Below are 19,096 nucleotides of genomic sequence, written 5' to 3'. Positions count from 1 at the left end.
AATGGTAGCAACTTGCAAGCACTTAAAACTATTATTGAGTCAATAGCTCATCTGTTCGAAGAGTAAAGACTACTTTATAGCCCACTTTTAAATTACTTTGCATCTCACATATGAAACACTGAATGTATGCACAGAAACCTTTTAATCATACAAGGATCCAGGGAGGATGCAATATCAAGACTATTCTGCCTTGTGCTTTATAACAGATTTTTGGCATGTACTGTATTACGGCAGCACAGCAGGGTTGACTAGAATAGCAACAATAGAACATATGGGGATGTTCTGAAAGGGAGGTGAAAAATGCTATATAATGTATAAAATCTTTTTTCTTTTGAGATAGTTAGGTGGTTTAGAAGAATTGACATGATTTTCTTGAATGGAGGAAAAAGCTCAAGAGACCTTATGATGAATGCCTGTCCTTATTACATTCTTATGCTATTACATAGTTTGCTTTTATAAGGTAGATCGATGCATAGATTTAAGAGGTAGAGTACTTCTAAGACACAGGCACTGAACCTGCAGTATAACACACTGCAAGGTTATGAGAGAGAAAATGTTTGTTGTGATGCCAAAAAACAAGTCATAAATTAATAGCCCATTTTAGACCCCCATCCAATTTCTAACTTGCTTTCTCATTCACTTTAATTCACTATTGTTCATTTTGTACATCCAATAGGCTTCCTCCTCGCTGTATGTTCTATTCTTTTACCCTGTTGTGCCCTGCAGTGCTGTCTTAGTACAATAAATGCCAGGAATTTGTCATACTGCAGTATAAAAGATTATATGCCACACCCTTCCTGATTCTTTCAATAATTAAAAGACCTGTTTGAATTATATGTCAACTCATTATAATATTATAATTTCTATCACTGGAAAAATATCAATATTTAAGACCTCTTTAAAAAAATTGGATTATCCTCTCAATACATCAGTGACAAAACAGCTGCCTGATATAAAATAATTATGATTTTTTAAAATTATTTACTGTATATTAAAATATTAGTATTAATAGTTTGCAACTGGAAAAATTATGAGGAGCAGCAAAACCCAGATGATCGCCCCTTTCTACCTTAAACCATAGATTTTAAGGTTGATATCAGCAACCTCAGTACAAAGCAGCAATTATTTAAACCTACGATAATTTGACTTGGATAACTTTATGTAGGTATCAGCACAAACTTTCTTGGACATGACAAGCCACTGACATTTATTATTCCTTACTTGCAGAGTTAACATTCTTAACATTCTGTTAAGAATGTTCTGAATTTAGCCAGTGATTAATAAATCCCACTGAAACCTACCAAATGTAACTAGATTTACCTGGCTTAATCTCAACAAATCTTCTCATTAGGATGATTTGACTGCTTGTTAATCCCTGTCACTAGACTTAACTGGTCATCAAAGCTATCAAATTATCTGTTTGTTTGTCAACATTTCTGACATTCACAAACACTTGGAAACTAAAATTATCTTACTATTCCAAATTATTACAAAAGCAGAACTTCCTAAGATTACCAGAAATCTTAGCTGCTCCGCCTATGGTCAGGCTACACTTAGATCCCCTCCAGTTCGCCTATCAGCCCCGACTAGGAGTTGAGGATGCCATCGTCTACCTGCTGAACCGTGTCTACGCCCACCTGGACAAGCCAACGAGCACTGTGAGGGTCATGTTTTTTGACTTCTCCAATGCATTCAAAACCATCCGCCCTGCTCTGCTGGGGGAGAAGCTGACAGCGATGCAGGTGGATGCTTCCCTGGTATCATGGATTCTTGATTACCTGACTAGCAGACCACTGTACGCGTGCTTGCAACACTGTGTGTCCGACAGAGTGATCAGCAGCACTGGGGCTCCACAGGGGACTGTCCTGTCTCCCTTTCTCTTCACCATTTGCACCTCGGACTTCAACTACTGCACAGAGTCTTGTCATCTTCAGAAGTTTTCGGATGACTCTGCCATAGTCGGATGCATCAGCAAGGGAGATGAGGTTGAGTACAGGGCTACGGTAGGAAACTTTGTCACATGGTGTGAACAGAATTATCTGCAGCTTAATGTGAAAAAGACTAAGGAGCTGGTGGTAGACCTGAGGAGAGCTAAGGTACCGGTGACCCCTGTTTCCATCCAGGGGGTCAGTGTGGACATGGTGGAGGATTACAAATACCTGGGGATACGAATTGACAATAAACTGGACTGGTCTAAGAACACTGAGGCTGTCTACAAGAAGGGTCAGAGCCGTCTCTATTTCCTGAGGAGACTGAGGTCCTTTAACATCTGCCGGACAATGCTGAGGATGTTCTCCGAGTCTGTGGTGGCCAGTGCTATCATGTTTGCTGTTGTGTGCTGGGGCAGCAGGCTGAGGGTAGCAGACACCAACAGAATCAACAAACTCATTCGTAAGCCCAGTGATGTTGTGGGGATGGAACTGGACTCTCTGATGGTGGTGTCTGAAAAGGGGATGCTGTCTAAGTTGCATGCCATCTTGGTCAATGTCTCCCATCCACTACATAATGTACTGGGTGGGCACAGGAGTACATTCAGCCAGAGACTCATTCCACCGAGATGCAGCACAGAGCATCATAGGAAATCATTCTTGCCTGTGGCCATCAAATTTTACAACTCCTCCCTTGGAGGGTCAGACACCCTGAGCCGATAGGCTGGTCCTGGATTTATTTCATAATTTACTGGCATAATTTACATATTACTATTTAACTATTCATGGTTCTATTACTATTTATTATTTATGGTGCAACTGTAATGAAAATCAATTTCCCCCGGGATCAATAAAGTATGACTATGACTATGACTAAATAAACAAGCAATAGAATATGTTAGTTAACTCAATTAATGACGCATTGGTACAGCTAACCTTTTTCCTTGTTATTTTCTTCTGTATTTCTTAGGCATGTTGAGCTTAGAAGAATGAGGGGAGACCTCATAGAAACATTTCGAATGTTAAAAGGCATGGACAGAGTGGATGTGGCAAAGTTGTTTCCCATGATGGGGGAGTCTAGTATGAGAGGGCATGACTTCAGGATTGAAGGGCGCCCTTTCAGAAGTGAAATGCGAAGAAATTTTTTTAGTCAGAGGGTGGTGAATCTATGGAATTTGTTGCCACGGGCAGCAGTGGAGGCCAAGTCATTGGGTGTATTTAAGGCAGAGATTGATAGGTATCTGAGTAGCCAGGGCATCAAAGGTTATAGTGAGAAGGCAGGGGAGTGGGACTAAATAGGAGAAAATGGATCAGCTCATGATAAAATGGCGGAGCAGACTCGATGGGCTAAATGGCCTACTTCTGCTCCTTTGTCTTGTGGTCCTATGGTCTTATGGTCTTATGGTCTTATGGTATCCCAGCATAATCACTGCAAAACAGCACCCCTCCATGGGAGTCCTTAAATCCATCGTTGGAGCACAATAAAAATGACAGGGACAGCACTTTTCTGTAATTTAGGTCTTCCACATTGGTTCATGAATGCATTGGACTTCCAAGCTAACACAAAGTGGTGTCATGGGTAGTCAAGGTGGTGAAGAAGCCCATTGGCATCCTGGCCTCCATCAGTCAGGGCACTGAGCCTAGCAGTTGGGCTGTAATTTTGCAGTTGTATAATACTTCAGCAAGGCCATATTTGGAAGCTTGTGTTCAGTTTTGCAAAGCAAAGATGTCATTAAGCTGGAAAGAGTGCAGAGGAGATTTATGAGCATATTGTTGGGACTCAAGGGACTGAGCTATGAAGAGGTTGAGTAGCTTAAGACTTCATTCATTGAAGCGTAGAACAATGAGTATTGTAGATAGGGTGTTACAGAGGTGTGCAAAATTGTGAGGGGATTAGGTAGGCTAAACTTGTACAGTCTCTTTCACAGGACTGGTGAATTAACAACTAGAACACTTAGGTTTAGGCTGAGAGGGGAGAGGTTTACGAGGAACCTAGGGTAGAACTTTTTTTTAAAAAAAGACAGAGGGCTGTCCATATACAGAAAGTGGTACCAGAGGGAGTGGCTGACGTAAAAATATTAAAACTGTTTTTATGGACCAAATGCAGGCAAATGCGACGAGCTTAGATGGGACTCTTGGTTGCCATGGACCTTTGGGTGCAAAGGACCTGTGTCTAAGCTATGTCTAACAGGATTGAAGCAGGACACATATTACACACTTTGGCACTGTAAACAGAACATACTATTTTTGAAACTTTTAAGGTCAAATGCAATTTCTTGTTGTTATATCATTTTTTTAATATTTTAAACAGCATATGCCTCCCAGGATTTGACCACTGCTGCTCAGATGGGGTGCAGGTGCTGTAGAATGATAAAAAGGTGAGTAAAATAGAGTTTTGGAGTCAAAATACTTAAAAAGATATCACATGCATTTGCTTGCTCATAACGTTTGCAGATCTCTGCATCAAATTTGCATTACGTTTAAACTTGAGCTCTTAATGACTGTTTATTTTTTTTGCTACTTCACCTAACTCCTAACTGTGGCCTACATTTCACCATATAATCCATGGCTTGACCATCAAATGTGGAAGCTTGAGTTGAACAGGAGGCCAGTATTCTTCTAGAAGATCAAGGATGACTTGTTTCCAATCCAGATTGGTGGATCCTAAGCTTACTGTTGAGGCGATTGTGAGAACCATAGGCTCTTCCTCAAATGAGGCAGAAGGTACCCAGCGTGATGTGAGATGATGTCCCCCTTCTGCTAGTTATAGAAGGCTTCTCCTGACACGTAACCTCCAAGCTCTCAATACCATCTTGAGAGCAGCAGTGAGCCAGATGCTTCAAAAGGTCAGCGCGATGTTTTAAATTATAAGGCTAGCAGGAAGCAGCTTAAGTATGAAATTGGGAGAGCAAGAAGGGGCCATGGGAAGGCTTTGATGAGCAGGATTAAGGAAAGCCCCGAGGTATTCTACAAGTATGTGAAGAGCAAGAGGATAAGATATGACAGAATAGGACCAATCAAGTGTGACAGTGGAAAAGTGTGTATGGAACCTGAGGAGGTAGCGGAGGTACTTAATGAGTACTTTGCTTCAGTATTCACTATGGAAAAGGGCCTTGGCATTTGTAGCGATGATTTACAGCAGACTGAAAAGCTGAAACATATAGACATTAAGAAAGAGGATGTGCTGGAGCTTTTGGAAAGCATCAAGTTGGATAAGTCACCGGGACGGGACAAGATATACCCGAGGCTATTGTGGGAAGCAAGGGAGGAGATTGCTGAGCCTCTAGCAATGATCTTTGCATCATCAATGGGGATAGGAGAGGTTCTGGAGGATTGGAGGGTTGCAGATGTTGTTCCCTTATTTAAGAAAAGGAGTAGAGATAGCCCAGAAAATTATAGACCAGTGAGTCTTACTTCACTGGTTGGTAAGTTGATGGAAAAGATCCTAAGATGCAGGATTTGTGAACATTTGGAGAGGCATAATATGATTAGGAATAGTCAGCATGGCTTTGTCAAAGACAGGTCGTGTCTTACGAGCCCAGTTGAATTTTTTGAGGATGTGACAAAACACATTGATGAAGGTAGAGCAGTAGATGTAGTGCATATGGATTTCAGAAAGGCATTTGATAAGGTACCCCATGCAAGGCTTATTGAGAAAGTAAGGAGGCATGGGATCCAAGGGGACATTGCTTTGTGAATCCAGAACTGGCTTGCCCACAGAAGGCAAAGAGTGGTTGTAGACAGGTCATATTTTGCATGGAGTTCAGTGACAAGTAGTGTGCCTCAGGGATCTGTTCTGGGACCCCTACTCTTTGTGATTATTATAAATGACCTGGATGAGGAAGTGGAAGGATGGGTTAGTAAATTTGCTGATGAAACAAAGGTTGGGGGTGTTGTGGATAATGTGGAGGGCTGTCAGAGGTTCCAGCGGGACATCGATAGGATGCAAAACTGGGCTGAGAAGTTGCAGGTGGAGCTCAACCCAGATAAGTATCACAGCGGTGCTCTGGAAGGATAGATTAAAGGTCTCGTCTAGGGAGGCTATTTGGGTAGAATTGAGGAATGGGAAAGGTGTAGTAACACTTATAGGGGTGTATTATAGACCACCTAATGGGGAACAAGAAGTGGAGGAGTAAATTTGTAAGGAGATAGCAGATATTTGTAGTAAGCACAAGGTTGTGATTGTGGGAGATTTTAATTTTCCACACATAGACTGGGAAGCCCATACTGTAAAAGGGCTGGATGGTTTGGAGTTTGTAAAATGTGTGCAGGATAGTTTTTCTGCAGCAATACGTAGAGGTACCAACTAGAGAAGGGGCAGTGTTGGATCTCCTATTAGGGAATGAGATAGGTCAGGTGACGGAAGTATGTGTTGGGAAGCACTTCGGGTCCAGTGATCACAATGCCATTAGTTTCAATATAATTATGGAGAAGGATAGGTCTGGACCCAGGGTTGAGATTTTTGATTGGAGAAAGGCTAACTTTTAGGAGATGTGAAAGGATTTAGAAGGAGTGGATTGGGACAAATTGTTTTATGGGAAGGATGTAATACAGAAATGGAGGTCATTTAAAGGTGAAATTTTGAGGGTACAGAATCTTCATGTTCCTGTTAGGTTGAAGGGAAAGGTTAAAAGTTTGAGAGAGCCATGGTTTTCAAGGGATATTGGAAACTTGGTTCAGAAAAAAATAGATATCTACAATAAATATAGGCAGCATGGAGTAAATGTGGTACTCGAGGAATATAAAGAATGTAAAAAGAATCTTAAGAAAGAAATTAGAAAAGCTAAAAGAAGATACGAGGTTGCTTTGGCAAGTAAGGTGAAAATAAATCCAAAGGGTTTCTACAGTTATATTAATAGCAAAAGGATAGTGAGGGATAAAATTGGTCCCTTAGAGAATCAGAATGGACAGCTATGTGTGGAACCAAAAGAGATGGGGGAGATTTTGAACAATTTCTTCTCTTCGGTATTCACTAAGGAGAAGGATATTGAATTATGTCAGGTAAGGGAAACAGGTAGGAAAGTTATGGAAACTATGATGATTAAAGAAGAGGAAGTACTGGTGCTTTTAAGGAATATAAAAACGAATAAGTCTCCGGGTCCTGACAGGATATTCCCTAGGACCTTGAGGGAAATTAGTGTAGAAATAGCAGGGGCTCTGACAGAAATATTTCAAACGTCATTAGAAGTGGGGATGGTGCCGGAGGATTGGTGTATTGTTCATGTTGTTCCATTGTTTAAAAAGGGTTCTAAGAGTAAACCTAGCAATTATTGGCCTGTGAGTTTGACGTCAGTGGTGGGTAAATTGATGGAAAGTATTCTTAGAGATGGTGTATATAATCATCTGGATAGACAAGGTCTGATTAGGAACAGTCAACATGGATTTGTGCGTGGAAGGTCATGTTTGACAAATCTTATTGAATTTTTTGAAGAGGTTACTAGGAAAGTTGACGAGGGTAAAGCGGTGGATGTTGTCTATATAGACTTCAGTAAGGCCTTTGACAAGGTTCCACACGGAAGGTTAGTTAGGAAGGTTCAGTCGTTAAGTATTAATATTGAAGTAGTAAAATGGATTCAGCAGTGGCTGGATGGGAGATGCCAGAGAATAGTGTAGGATAACTGTTTGTCAGATTGGCGGCCGGTGACTAGTGGTGTGCCTCAGGGATCTGTACTGGGTCCAATGTTGTTTGTCATATACACTAATGATCTGGATGATAGGGTGGTAAATTGGATTAGTAAGTATGCAGATGATACTAACATAGGTGGTGTTGTGGATAATGAAGTAGGTTTTCAAAGCTTGCAGAGAGATTTATGCCAGTTAGAAGAGTGGGCTGAAAGATGGCAGATGGAGTTTAATACTGATAAATGTGATGTGCTACATTTTGGTAACACTAATCAAAATAGGACATACATGGTAAATGGTAGGGCATTGAAGAATTCCAGAGGGATCTAGGAATATTGGTGCATAGTTCCCATAGATTCCATAGTGGAATCTCATGTGGATAGGGTGGTGAAGAAAGCTTTTGGTATGCTGGCGTTTATAAATCAGAGCATTGCGTATAGGAGTGGGGATGTAATGTTAAAATTGTGCAAGGCATTGGTAAGGCCAAATTTGGAGTATTGTGTACAGTTCTGGTCACTGAATTATGGGAAAGATGTCAACAAAATAGAGGGAGTACAGAGAAGATTTACTAGAATGTTACCTGGATTTCAGCACCTAAGTTACAGAGAAAGGTTGAACAAGTTGGGTCTTTATTTTCTGGAGTATAGAAGGTTGAGGAGGGACTTAATAGAGGTATTTAAAATTATGAGGGGGATAGATAGAGTTGACGTGGATGGGCTTTTTCCATTGAGAGTAGGGGAGATTCAAACAAGAGGACAGGAGTTGAGAGTTAGGGGGCAAAAGTTTAGGGGTAACACAAGGGGGAACTTCTTTACTCAGAGAGTGGTAGCTGTGTGGAACGAGCTTCCAGCAGAAGTGGTAGAGGCAGGTTCAATATTGTCATTTGAGGAAAAATTGGATAGCTATATGGACAGGAAAGGAATGGAGGGTTATGAGCTGAGTGCAGGTCAGTGGGACTATGTGAGAGTAAGTATTCGGCATGGACTAGAAGGGCCGAGATGGCCTGTTTCCGTGCTGTAATCGTTATGTGGTTATATGGTTATAAATGTGAAGTGGTTCATTTTGGTAGGTCAAATATGATGGCAGAATATAGTATTAATAGTAAGACTCTCGACAGTGTGGAGGATCAGAAGGACCTTGGGGTCCGAGTCCATTGGACACTCAAAGCTGCTGCACAGGTTGACTCTGTGGTTAAGAAAGCGTATGGTGCATTGGCATTCATCAATCGTGGGATTGAGTTTAAGAGCCGAGAGGTAATATTACGGCTGGCCAGACCCCTCTTGGTGTACAGTGCTCAGTTCTGGTCACCTCACTACAGGAAGGATGTGGAAACTATAGAAAGGGTGCAGAGGAGATTTATAAGGATGTTGCCTGGATTGGGGAGCATGCCTTATTAGAATAGGTTGAGTGAACTTGGCCTTTTCTCCTTGGAGCGACGGAGGATGAGAGGTGACCTGATAGAGGTGTATAAGATGATGAGAGGCATTGATCGTGTGGATAGTCAGAGGCTTTTTCCCAGAGCTGAAATGGCTAACATGAGAGGGCACAGATTTAAGGTGCTTGGAAGCAGGTACAGGAGAGATGTCGGGGATAAGTTTTTTTAACGCAGAGAGTGCGTGGAATGGGCTGCCAGCGACGGTGGTGGAGGTGGATACAATAGGCTCTTTTAAGAGACTTTTGGATAGGTTCATAGAGCTTAAAAAAATAGAGGGCTATGGGTAACCCCAGATAATTTCTGAAGTAAGTACATTTTCGGCACAGCATTGTGGGCCAAAGGGCCTGTATTGTGCTGTAGGTTTTCTATTTCTTTTTCAAGCAGCTTTGAGCACATCTTTAAACCACTTCCTTTACCTGCCTTGTAATCTCTTTCTTTGAAAGTACTTATAATAGAACAACTATTTCTAGAATCTGGTATTGTTGATGCAAACAATATGATCAACATAACAAGTTGAATACGACTAGGGCCTCAGTGATGAAAGCGTTGGCTTGGGTGAGGGTATTGACATGGGTTTGCTTATCCTTCCACCTTGGTACCTACTGTGGATAATCCTGGATCAGAATAGGACAAGAATTACTGCTGTCCATAAGACCTTGAGTTCTGTGCCAAGTCTGAGGTTTTAATCTTCAGAAACCCTTTACCACAACTAGCCAAGGACTATGCTGGCAATGCAAAATTTTATCTTTAGCGCCTGCCTTCACTGAGAGGAGTTTCTCAAGATATGAGAAACAGTCCATGTTTTCCAGGGAGCTTATATATTGTCAGAGGGCAGCATGGTGCAGTAGAGGCAGATTTGTAAAGGGATACTGAGTATGAAGGCCAGCTTCTTGTTCTGAATGGTTTGTCATTTAAGCAGGACCAGATTCCCATAATTCTGAAACTTAGATCAGGTTCCACAGGAAGTTTGCTGGAGGTGAGGTGCAACACTACAGTGAAGCGGTCTTGACTGAGATTTACTCCAGAGTGCCATGCTGTGTTTCTGAACTTCTGCTATGTCCTGGACTCTTTATTGAGTTCAGTGATGCATGATTGTCAAGCTGAGCAGAGAGACTGATGAGGGGCACTCAATATTACACCCTGGACTGAGAAATAAAACAGCATTAATTTGTCTGAAAGGAAGGTGAATGTTGATGTGTTTAATTACCTATTATCATTATGTTATTTTTTGTTAATTTTTTCAGTTTTGCCTTTGTTGATTTGTTTTAATTATTTAATTATTTAAATTGACTGGGGGAAATGTTTGAATCCCACTGCAATCAAAGACATTTAAAAGCAAATTCAAAGCCCTCTGACAGTGGTTAATTTTCAAAAGCAAAGTGTTCTATGCCCGATGCCAACCCCGTAGGCCTAAGTCGACGTAGTCAAAGTGTTCTGTGGGTAAAACTCCAGGATCTGGCACCCAAGGTCTTCTCAAAGTACGCAGCTCACTCTGCCCTGGAAGGTGCCCTTTGAGAGTAGCAAATCTGTTCAGCTAGCTCTTCATACCCAGAACAAGTTAGCCGAGGTTAGTGGGAGCACCACAAGTAATGAGTCTGAGCATTGAGGTACAGGCCGGAGTAGTCATCATCACACCTGCTGAAACCTTAGTGGTCAGTCTGTGGGTCCAAAGCTCCAGATTCTCTGCTTTTCTACCTGTAGTACAGCAGGTCAGATAAAGTTCGCTTTAAGCTCATTCCCTCAAATGTGAGAGACAGCTGAGCTGTCTATCCAGGTCGAACAAGTCAATCCTTTAGTCCAGTCTTTCCTGGTAATCTTTACTATTCCTTAAAACACATTTCCTTCTCTCTGCTTCAGTTTATTCATATCAGCACAAATATATAAAACTAGCTGTCAAAAACATACTTCAAAACCTATTTTACAAAATCTTTGCATCATCAATGGGGATGGGAGAGGTTCCGGAGGAATGGAGGGTTGCAGATGTTGTTCCCTTTTTCAAGAAAGGGAGTAGAGATAGCCCAGGAAATTATAGACCAGTGAGTCTTACTTCAGTGATTGGTAAATTGATGGAGAAGATCCTGAGAGGCAGGATTTATGAATATTTGGAGAGGCATGATATGATTAGGAATAGCCAGCATGGCTTTGACAAAGGCAGGTCATGCCTTACGAGCCTGATTGAATTTTTTGAGGATATGACAAAACACGTTGATGAAGGTAGAGCAGTAGATGTAGTGTATATGGATTTCAGTGAGACATTTGATAAGGTACCCCATGCAAGGCTTATTGAGAAATTAAGGAGGCATGGGATCCAAGGGGACCTTGATTTGTGGATATAGAATTGGCTTGCCCACAGAAGGCAAAGAGTGGTTGTAGACGGGTCGTATTCTGCATGGAGGCTGGTGACCAGTGGTGTACCTCAGGGATCTGTTCTGGGAGCCCTTCTCTTTGTGATGTTTATAAATGGCCTGGTTGAGGAAGTGGAGGGATGGGTTAGTAAATTTGCTGATGACACAAAGGTTGGGGGCTGTCGTGGATAGTGTGGAGGGCTGTCAGAGGTTACAGTGGGACATCGATAGGATGCAAAACTAGACTGGATGTGGCAGATGGAGTTCAACCCAGGTAAGTGTGAGGTGGTTCATTTTGGTATGTCAAATCTGATGGCAGAATATATATTAATGGTAAGACTCTTGGCAGTGTGGAGGATCAGAGAGGACCTTGGGGTTCACATCCATTGGACACTGAAAGCTGCTGCACAGGTTGACTCTGGTTAAGAAGGCATATGGTGCATTGGCCTTCATCAAATGCGGGACTGAGTTCAAGATCTGAGAGGTAATGTTACAGCTATATGGGACCCTGGTCAGACCCCACTTGGAGTACTGTGCTCAGTTCTGGTAACCTCACTACAGGAAGGATGTGGAAACTATAGAAACGATGTAGAGGAGACTTACGAGGATGTTGCCTGGATTGGGAAGCATGCCTTATGAGAATAGGTTGAGTGAACTTGGCCTTTTCTCCTTGGAGCAATGGAGGATGAGAGGTGACCTGATAGAGGTGTATAAGATGATGAGAGGTATTGATCGTGTGGATAGTCAGAGGCTTTTTCCCAGAGCTGAAATGGCTAACACGTGAAAGCACCGTTTTAAGGTGCTTGGAAGTAAGTACAAAGGAGATGTCAGGGATAAGTCGTTGTGTTTTTCTTTACACAGAGAGTGGAGAGTACCTGGAACGGGCTGCCAGTGACGGTGGTAAAAGCAGATACAATAGTGTCTCTTAAGAGACTCTTGGATAGGTACATGAAGCTTAGAAAAATAGAGGGCTATGGGTAACCTTAGATAATTTCTGTAAGTATATGTTCAGCACAGCATTGTGAGCCGAAGAGCCTGTATTGTGCTGTAGGTTTTCTATGTTTCTAAAACTCTTGCCTGTTTAAAAGCTTCTATAAAACTCATCCCTTCAATGGACTTTCAAAAGTTCTCCATCCATTCTATTATGATAGTGCAAGACAAATTATGGTTCACCATCAACTGGTTCATGCAGCACAAACCAGGCGCTGAACCTGCCATCTGCATTGTCTAGAGCACTTGAGTCTACAGTGCTTTGTGAAAGATTTCAGCCCCAGCTCTTTGTTCACAAAGTGAGTATTACAATCAGTGATTTTGATCAACTTAACTGAGAATTATTATTTGTGAATCACATGCTCTTTTCTCCCCCAGTCAAGCCCCCAAAATAGGGAAAATAGAAAACAATGAAAAACAAAAATTCAAAAACTGAAATGTTGTAAAGCTCAAAAGTATTAATCCTCCTTTGCTCAGTACTTAATTGAACCACCCCTCTCACAGCTTTTACAGCCAGTAGTCTTTTAGGATAAGTCTCTATTAGCTTTGCACAATGTGATGGAGTAAGATTTGCCCATTCCTCATTTCAAAATTGCTCAAGCTGTGCCAGGTTAGTTGGGGAGTAGTGGTGGATAGCAATCCTAAGATTTTGCCAGATATGTTCATTCAGGTTAAGGACAGGACTCTGAATGGGCCACTGAAGGATATCAATTTTCTTCGTTTGAAGCCACCCTATGGTTGCTCTGGCAGTGTGCTTTGAGTCATCATCCTGCTGAAAGATGAACTTCCTCCCCAGTTTAAGCTTTCAGGAAGCAGCTAGCAGGTTTTTACCCAGGATCTCTCTGTATTTAGCAGCTTTCATCTTCCCATCAATTCTGACCAGATTTCCAGTCCCTACTGCTGAAAAGCATCCCCATAGTATGAAGCTACCTCCACCATACTTTATAGTAGGGATGGTGTGACCTGGCTGATACACAGTATTAGATTTATACTACACATAGTGCTTAGTGTTGAGGCCACAAAGTTCTACTTTAATCTCATCCAACCACACGACCTTTTTCCACATCCTTACAGGATCTTCTAAGTGATGTTCTGCAAATACTTTACGGGGAAGGATATGCTTTATTTTTAAGTCAGGGCTCCTTCTTTGCCACTCTTACATAAATATCCTTTATGCGCAAAACCTTAGAGATTGTGGAGCCATGAGCTTCATCTCCAGGTGCAGCCGTCTTATGTAGCTCACTCAGAGTGACTGTTGGTTTCACAGTAGCTTCTCTTACAACTGTCATTCTTCTCCATCAACTAAGTTTAGAAGGGCAGCCCAATCTAGGCAGTGTGGCTGTGTTTTCATATTTTTTCCATTTTTTGCACATTGGACTGCACTGAACGCTGAGGTATGTTCAGTCTTGAACCCTTCCCCAGATTTGTACTTCTCTATTATCAGTTCCCTGACTTGTTTTGAATATTCTTTTGTCTCCCTTTGGTTTGGTCTGTTGAAAATCTACCATATTGTTGGACCTTGCAGACAGAGGGGATATTCATTCTTTTGAATTCATTGAAAACAGGTGATCCTCCAATTTTTTACATCAATAGATTGGGTCAGTTGGTAAAGTAATACTGAATATTCCACAAGGAAAGTTAGCATAGTAATTACAAAAGGGATTTTTCAGTCTCACAATTTTGGTTTTTAATTTTTAGTAAATTATTGACTGGTTTTGGATTTTTTCTTTTGATTTGACATGATGCACAATATTTTGTAGATTCACTCAAAAAATCCTACTTCATTATATTTTAAGTTTAGAAAGTGAGACAGTAAAATGTGAAAATAGTTGTGGGGACTGAATACTTCTACTAAAGCATTGTATCATGAATTATTCCAATAAAATCCAGGAGAGATTTTGATCTCAAGGTGAAGGACAATACAGTCATAGACTCCATTACATTAACATTGTTAACATTTACTTAAATATTTCATCCTTTCAGAAATACAGATATTGTTTGTATTTGTTTCAGGTACATCTTTGGACCAGCTATTGTAGAACTACCATCCACTGTGAGAAATGAAATCAATTGTAAAAACAACGACATTAAGCATGAGACAACATTTCACAATAATAAGGACAAAACCAACAATATTGTTGCTTCAACTTTGGACAAGGTAATAAACTTGGAAGAACAAGATGCAGAAATAGAAATAAGGGAAAGTAATGCATCGAAGAAAAATATAGTATCTGTACAAAATAAGATAGCTGAAGATGTTAAAGACAACGCTAATAATGATGCAACAAACATGCTGAATAATAACCAAGTACATCAAGTGTCGAGTGGAGCTGCTGCACATCCCACTGATACAAATAATTGCTCCTCGTACAATATAAAAGCTATGAATAAAAATGAACAGGTACATCCCCATGGCTCAGGAACTGAAAATGATTGTCCAACAGTCAATCGACTCTCTACACATTGTCCTGCAGAAGTTAGTGCTGTTGCTCTGGAAGAAGACAAAGTAGCAGACAATCATGAAATTGCCAACATGAATAATGATAAATTGCCATCCAGAGAAAATGATGAGGTGTACCAAAACAATTTGGAAACTGACCTTGATGAAATCAAAGTTTTATCCAACCCATCTTCTAATGAAAATCTTAATGCCTTGAATGGACACAAAGATCTAGAAAGCACTCGTTCTGCCATTGATGGTGAATTCATCAGGAGTTTGCTTGAAGAGAAATTCAGGCTAGAGTTTGAGGATGCAGAGGTGGCAGCTGCCCTTGCAGCACTGGAGGCTGCAACTGCTGGGGAAGATGATGAGCTGGAGGACTAAGCAATCTGTGTCATTGAACCAGAGTGGACCTGATGATTGTAACATAAAGTTGGGTTTCAAATGACATTTCAGGGCACTTCAAGATCCTGAAGAGTTTGATTGATATACTAGAAAGTTATTTTTTTAATACACAAAAGTATTCAAAAAGATAGACAGACAATCCTTGGGTCTGCCATTGTAGAATGAATGTGGGAGAGCAAGGATCTTGCAGCATGACTGGTTCAGTTGGAGTATCTGTGAATGAGATCTTGGACACTTATATTGAGTAATCTCACTAATTCAGTTACAGTTTAGGTTCCCATTAGGGAGCACAGCATTCAAAAGATGATGCAACAGAAGTTACACAGGAGAACGCTGGCGGTATCCTTCTCAAAAGTGTAGGGTAGAATGATTGGCCCTTATTTATTCACAGGACATGGGCATTGTTGGCAAGGGCATTTTTTTTTGAGAAGGTATTGGGGAATGGCCTTCTTGAAGTGATGCAGTCCAAGTAATGATGGTACTTCCATAATGGTGTTGCATAGGGAGTTTCTTACAGAAAATTATCCTTTAAATTGTCTTGTCTTCTTTGATCGGATTAGATATGATACACTATACTGATCGTTTTCCCATAAGGATATTGACTATATGAAAAGATTGTATGCTTTAATGCAGTAGAAATGAGAACATAGGGTCCCACCACTTATATCAGGTATGCATTTCTTTGGTATGTGCAAAGATCTTTGTTCCGTTATTAGATGTAAAACAACTTCAGTCAAAGTCAAACAAATTTAATAAATATTGCATCTTAATTCACTGAGCTAGAGAAAGGTCTGAAATCCAAGAGCACGTGATAGGTTGGTCCACAACTGCAATCATAGAATGAAAAATTAAAATTTATACTGCATCCTATAGTAAAAATACATGCAACTGGAATGTTAATAAAAGCAAACGAGGAGCGTAACAAAGTAATTTCACAGCTTGATAAGAAGCAAACTGATGTCTAGGCCAGGATATTTCTGTCTGAAAATGGATGGAACATTTAAACAGGGACTTTAAAAGTGATATCAATGCAGGACAATTAAGTCATATGTTTGGCTCCTACAAGTTCTAAACTGCAAGTGATGTGGACTGCCTTATTAAAACTGCCACAAATAATTATTTAATGAACCAGACGTCATGAAAAGTTTTGTATATACTGCAATATATATGTTATATATGTATTAGTTGTGAATGAAAACTCATTATTCTCACAGGAAATGGCAATCAGCATTCTGAACTAAAAGTTCAGAAGCGGTCAGCTGAGAATTTTATATAATAATATTTTAAATAGAAGTTTGAAATATGTAATTTTTTCTACAACTAATATTTTATGTGAAGTTCAAAATGCAGCATGCATGGGTTTGTTAACAAGTAGCAGCAAAGAAAATAAATTAATCACTTTTACACTTAAAACTCTGTTAAATGTGAAAAATATTCACCTACACAACAAAACATGAAACGAACTATCAAGTATTAAAAATTAAAAGAATCTAACGCGCAATAAAACATTTTCTGGAAGTTCAAATCCACCAACACATCTTACAATACACTTTGGGAGATTCCCATAGGAACATCATGATCTCTTCAACATACTTGGCATTTCTTTGTAATATTTTCCAAAAGTTTAACTAAGTGCTGAGATATTTACTGTAAACATCAAGTACTGTTAGATTCCAAGCATAAAATTAAGTCAATAGTCTATCACTCTGGAGATACGATAAAGGATCAACAAAAAATGTAGGCGCCCATCACTGCTGTTTAGTTTTGATTCCAAATTACTCCCTACATTTCCATGAATATATGAAATATTCTTATATATTTGGCATATTCTTATTAGTGGATTGCATCCTTGTTTATACCAAAATAGTTGCCATTAAAGAAAGTTGGCAGACAATAAGGAATTAAGGCATTACAATAAGGGCCCACCAGGGGTGAAATCAGGCTGTAACAATTATGGAAACATAAGAGACTGCAAAAGTTGTAAGCAGAAGCAAAACAAAAACAATCTACTAGAGGAACTCAGTGGATCAGACACCGTCTGAGGAGACAAAGGGATGATTAATATTTCAGGGCTCAGAGTGTAGAGGGGAGATAGAAAGTATAAAGAGGTAAGATGGAAGGGTGGAAGGGTGAGGTAGGAGCTGGGGATAGAGGTAAGATGGAAGGGTGAGGTCGAGGATGGAACCAGGTGAGGGAGATAATGAGCATATCGAGCCAGATAGGGAGAGGCAATGAGCAATCTGTTGGAGGAACTTAACGGCTCAAGCAGCATCAATAGAAGGAAAGGAGTTATTAGCATATCGGGTAAAAACCCTACATCAGGACTGAGTGTGAAGAGACAAGATAGCTAGTACAAAATTGGAAAACTCAATATTCATATCATTGGGTTGTAAAGTACTCAGGCAAATGTTGTTACTCCAACATGCATTGGGCTTCACCCTGGCAGTGGAGAAGGGCAAGAATGGACAAGGCAGTGTGGGAATGAGAAACGGAATTGAAATGGCATGCAACTGGGAATTTGGGATGGCCACTGTACTCTCTCAGAATTGTTGCAGGATTTAAACCCAAAATATCAACACCGACTTCCCACAAACGCTGCTCAGCTTGCTGAGTTCCTCCAGCAGATTGTTGCTTGAACTTTAAAATGAACATAGGAACAGAGATCAAAATTTTCTTTTTCTGAGGGTAGCAGGAGAAGCTGATAATGATGGAAAATCTTATGTGGAGCACCTGCACCAGAAGGATTGCTACTGAGGTGGCTCACAACCTTTCTCTCAAAGGCAATTAGAGGTTCTGGCCTGCAGTGACACCCGGATACCAAAAACGAATTAAAATAAAGAGCTCTAGCCAAAGATAATTAGTAAAGCAAAGGGAAAAGATTAAAATTACTTAAATCAAAGGAGGAACCTATAAATAAAAGGAGGGAGCACAAGTCATTTTTCTGAATGACAGATTAGAATATACAAGGTGACAAAATAAGACACAAGATATTAAATCTACAGCATGCAATGATTTCCACTTGAAGATTAATGACTAATTTGAAGATGCATTAGTTATATTGCACATATCAGTTTAACAACTGAAATGGAAGAACGGAAGATTAGATGCCATTCCATTATTTATGAGAAAGAATGGAAATCAGGCAACATGTTAAAATTAATTCAGTTATAGGCTAAAATACTAAACTTACAAATTTTCATTTTCATTCCACATTGAATCATCTATATTAACCTTAATATTTCTCATTAAGATGCTGAGTTTTCTCCCACATTATTGAAACCAGCTTTAATTCCCATCACTGTGGAACAGATGCATGCAGCAATCTGAACGCACAGTGCTTTGAAAACGTATTTGGCCCCCAATCCTTTGTTCACACAAATGAGTATTGCAGTTAGGGATTTTGATCAGTTTAACTGAGAATTTTTATTTGTGAATCATATGCTCCTTTTTCGCAGTACAGCCCAAAAAACAGAGAAAATTGTAAAGCATGAAAAACTAAGAATTCAAAAGCTGAATTTTCAGCTGTTCAAAAGTATTCATCCCGCTTTGCTCAGTAGTTAGTTAAACCACCTCTTGCACTTATTTTCTTTTTGAATAACTCTCTATTAGCTTTCCACAACATGATGTAATAAGATTTGCCCATTCCTCCGTGCAAAATTGCTCAAGCTGTGTCAGGTAATTTGGGGAGTGGCAGTGGACATCAATCTTGAGGTCTTGCCAGAGATGCTTGATTGGGCTAGGGTCAGGACTCTGACTGGGCCACTCAAGGACATCAATTTTCTTTATTTGAGGCACTTCATGTTTGCTCTGGTGGTGTGCTTTGGGTTGTTGTCCTGCTAAAAGACAAACTTCCTCTACATTTTAAGTTTTCTGGCTGACGATAGCAGATTTTTATCCAGAATCTCTCCATAGTTAAAGCACAAATCTTCCT

At 40.2% G+C, this 19,096-nt stretch overlaps 1 protein-coding gene across 3 annotated transcripts in view; it reads left to right on the top strand.

The window, feature by feature from the left end:
- LOC140194620 (uncharacterized) overlaps positions 1-17,269 on the top strand; it is a 30,910-nt gene extending 13,641 nt beyond the window's left edge. For all 3 annotated transcript variants that reach the window (XM_072251861.1, XM_072251862.1, XM_072251860.1), the window contains exons 2-3: positions 4,240-4,306; positions 14,334-17,269. In XM_072251861.1, the coding sequence (XP_072107962.1) occupies positions 4,275-4,306; positions 14,334-15,144 (843 nt within the window). In that variant the 5' untranslated portion in view covers positions 4,240-4,274 and the 3' untranslated portion in view covers positions 15,145-17,269. The remainder of the gene's footprint in view (positions 1-4,239; positions 4,307-14,333) is intronic.
- The last annotated feature ends 1,827 nt before the right edge of the window (positions 17,270-19,096 follow it).

This window comes from Mobula birostris, chromosome 3, assembly GCF_030028105.1.
Source record: "Mobula birostris isolate sMobBir1 chromosome 3, sMobBir1.hap1, whole genome shotgun sequence".
Taxonomy (NCBI): domain Eukaryota; kingdom Metazoa; phylum Chordata; class Chondrichthyes; order Myliobatiformes; family Myliobatidae; genus Mobula; species Mobula birostris.
The sequence above is the reverse complement of the archived record's forward strand: the minus strand, read 5'-3'. Positions and strand labels throughout refer to the sequence as shown.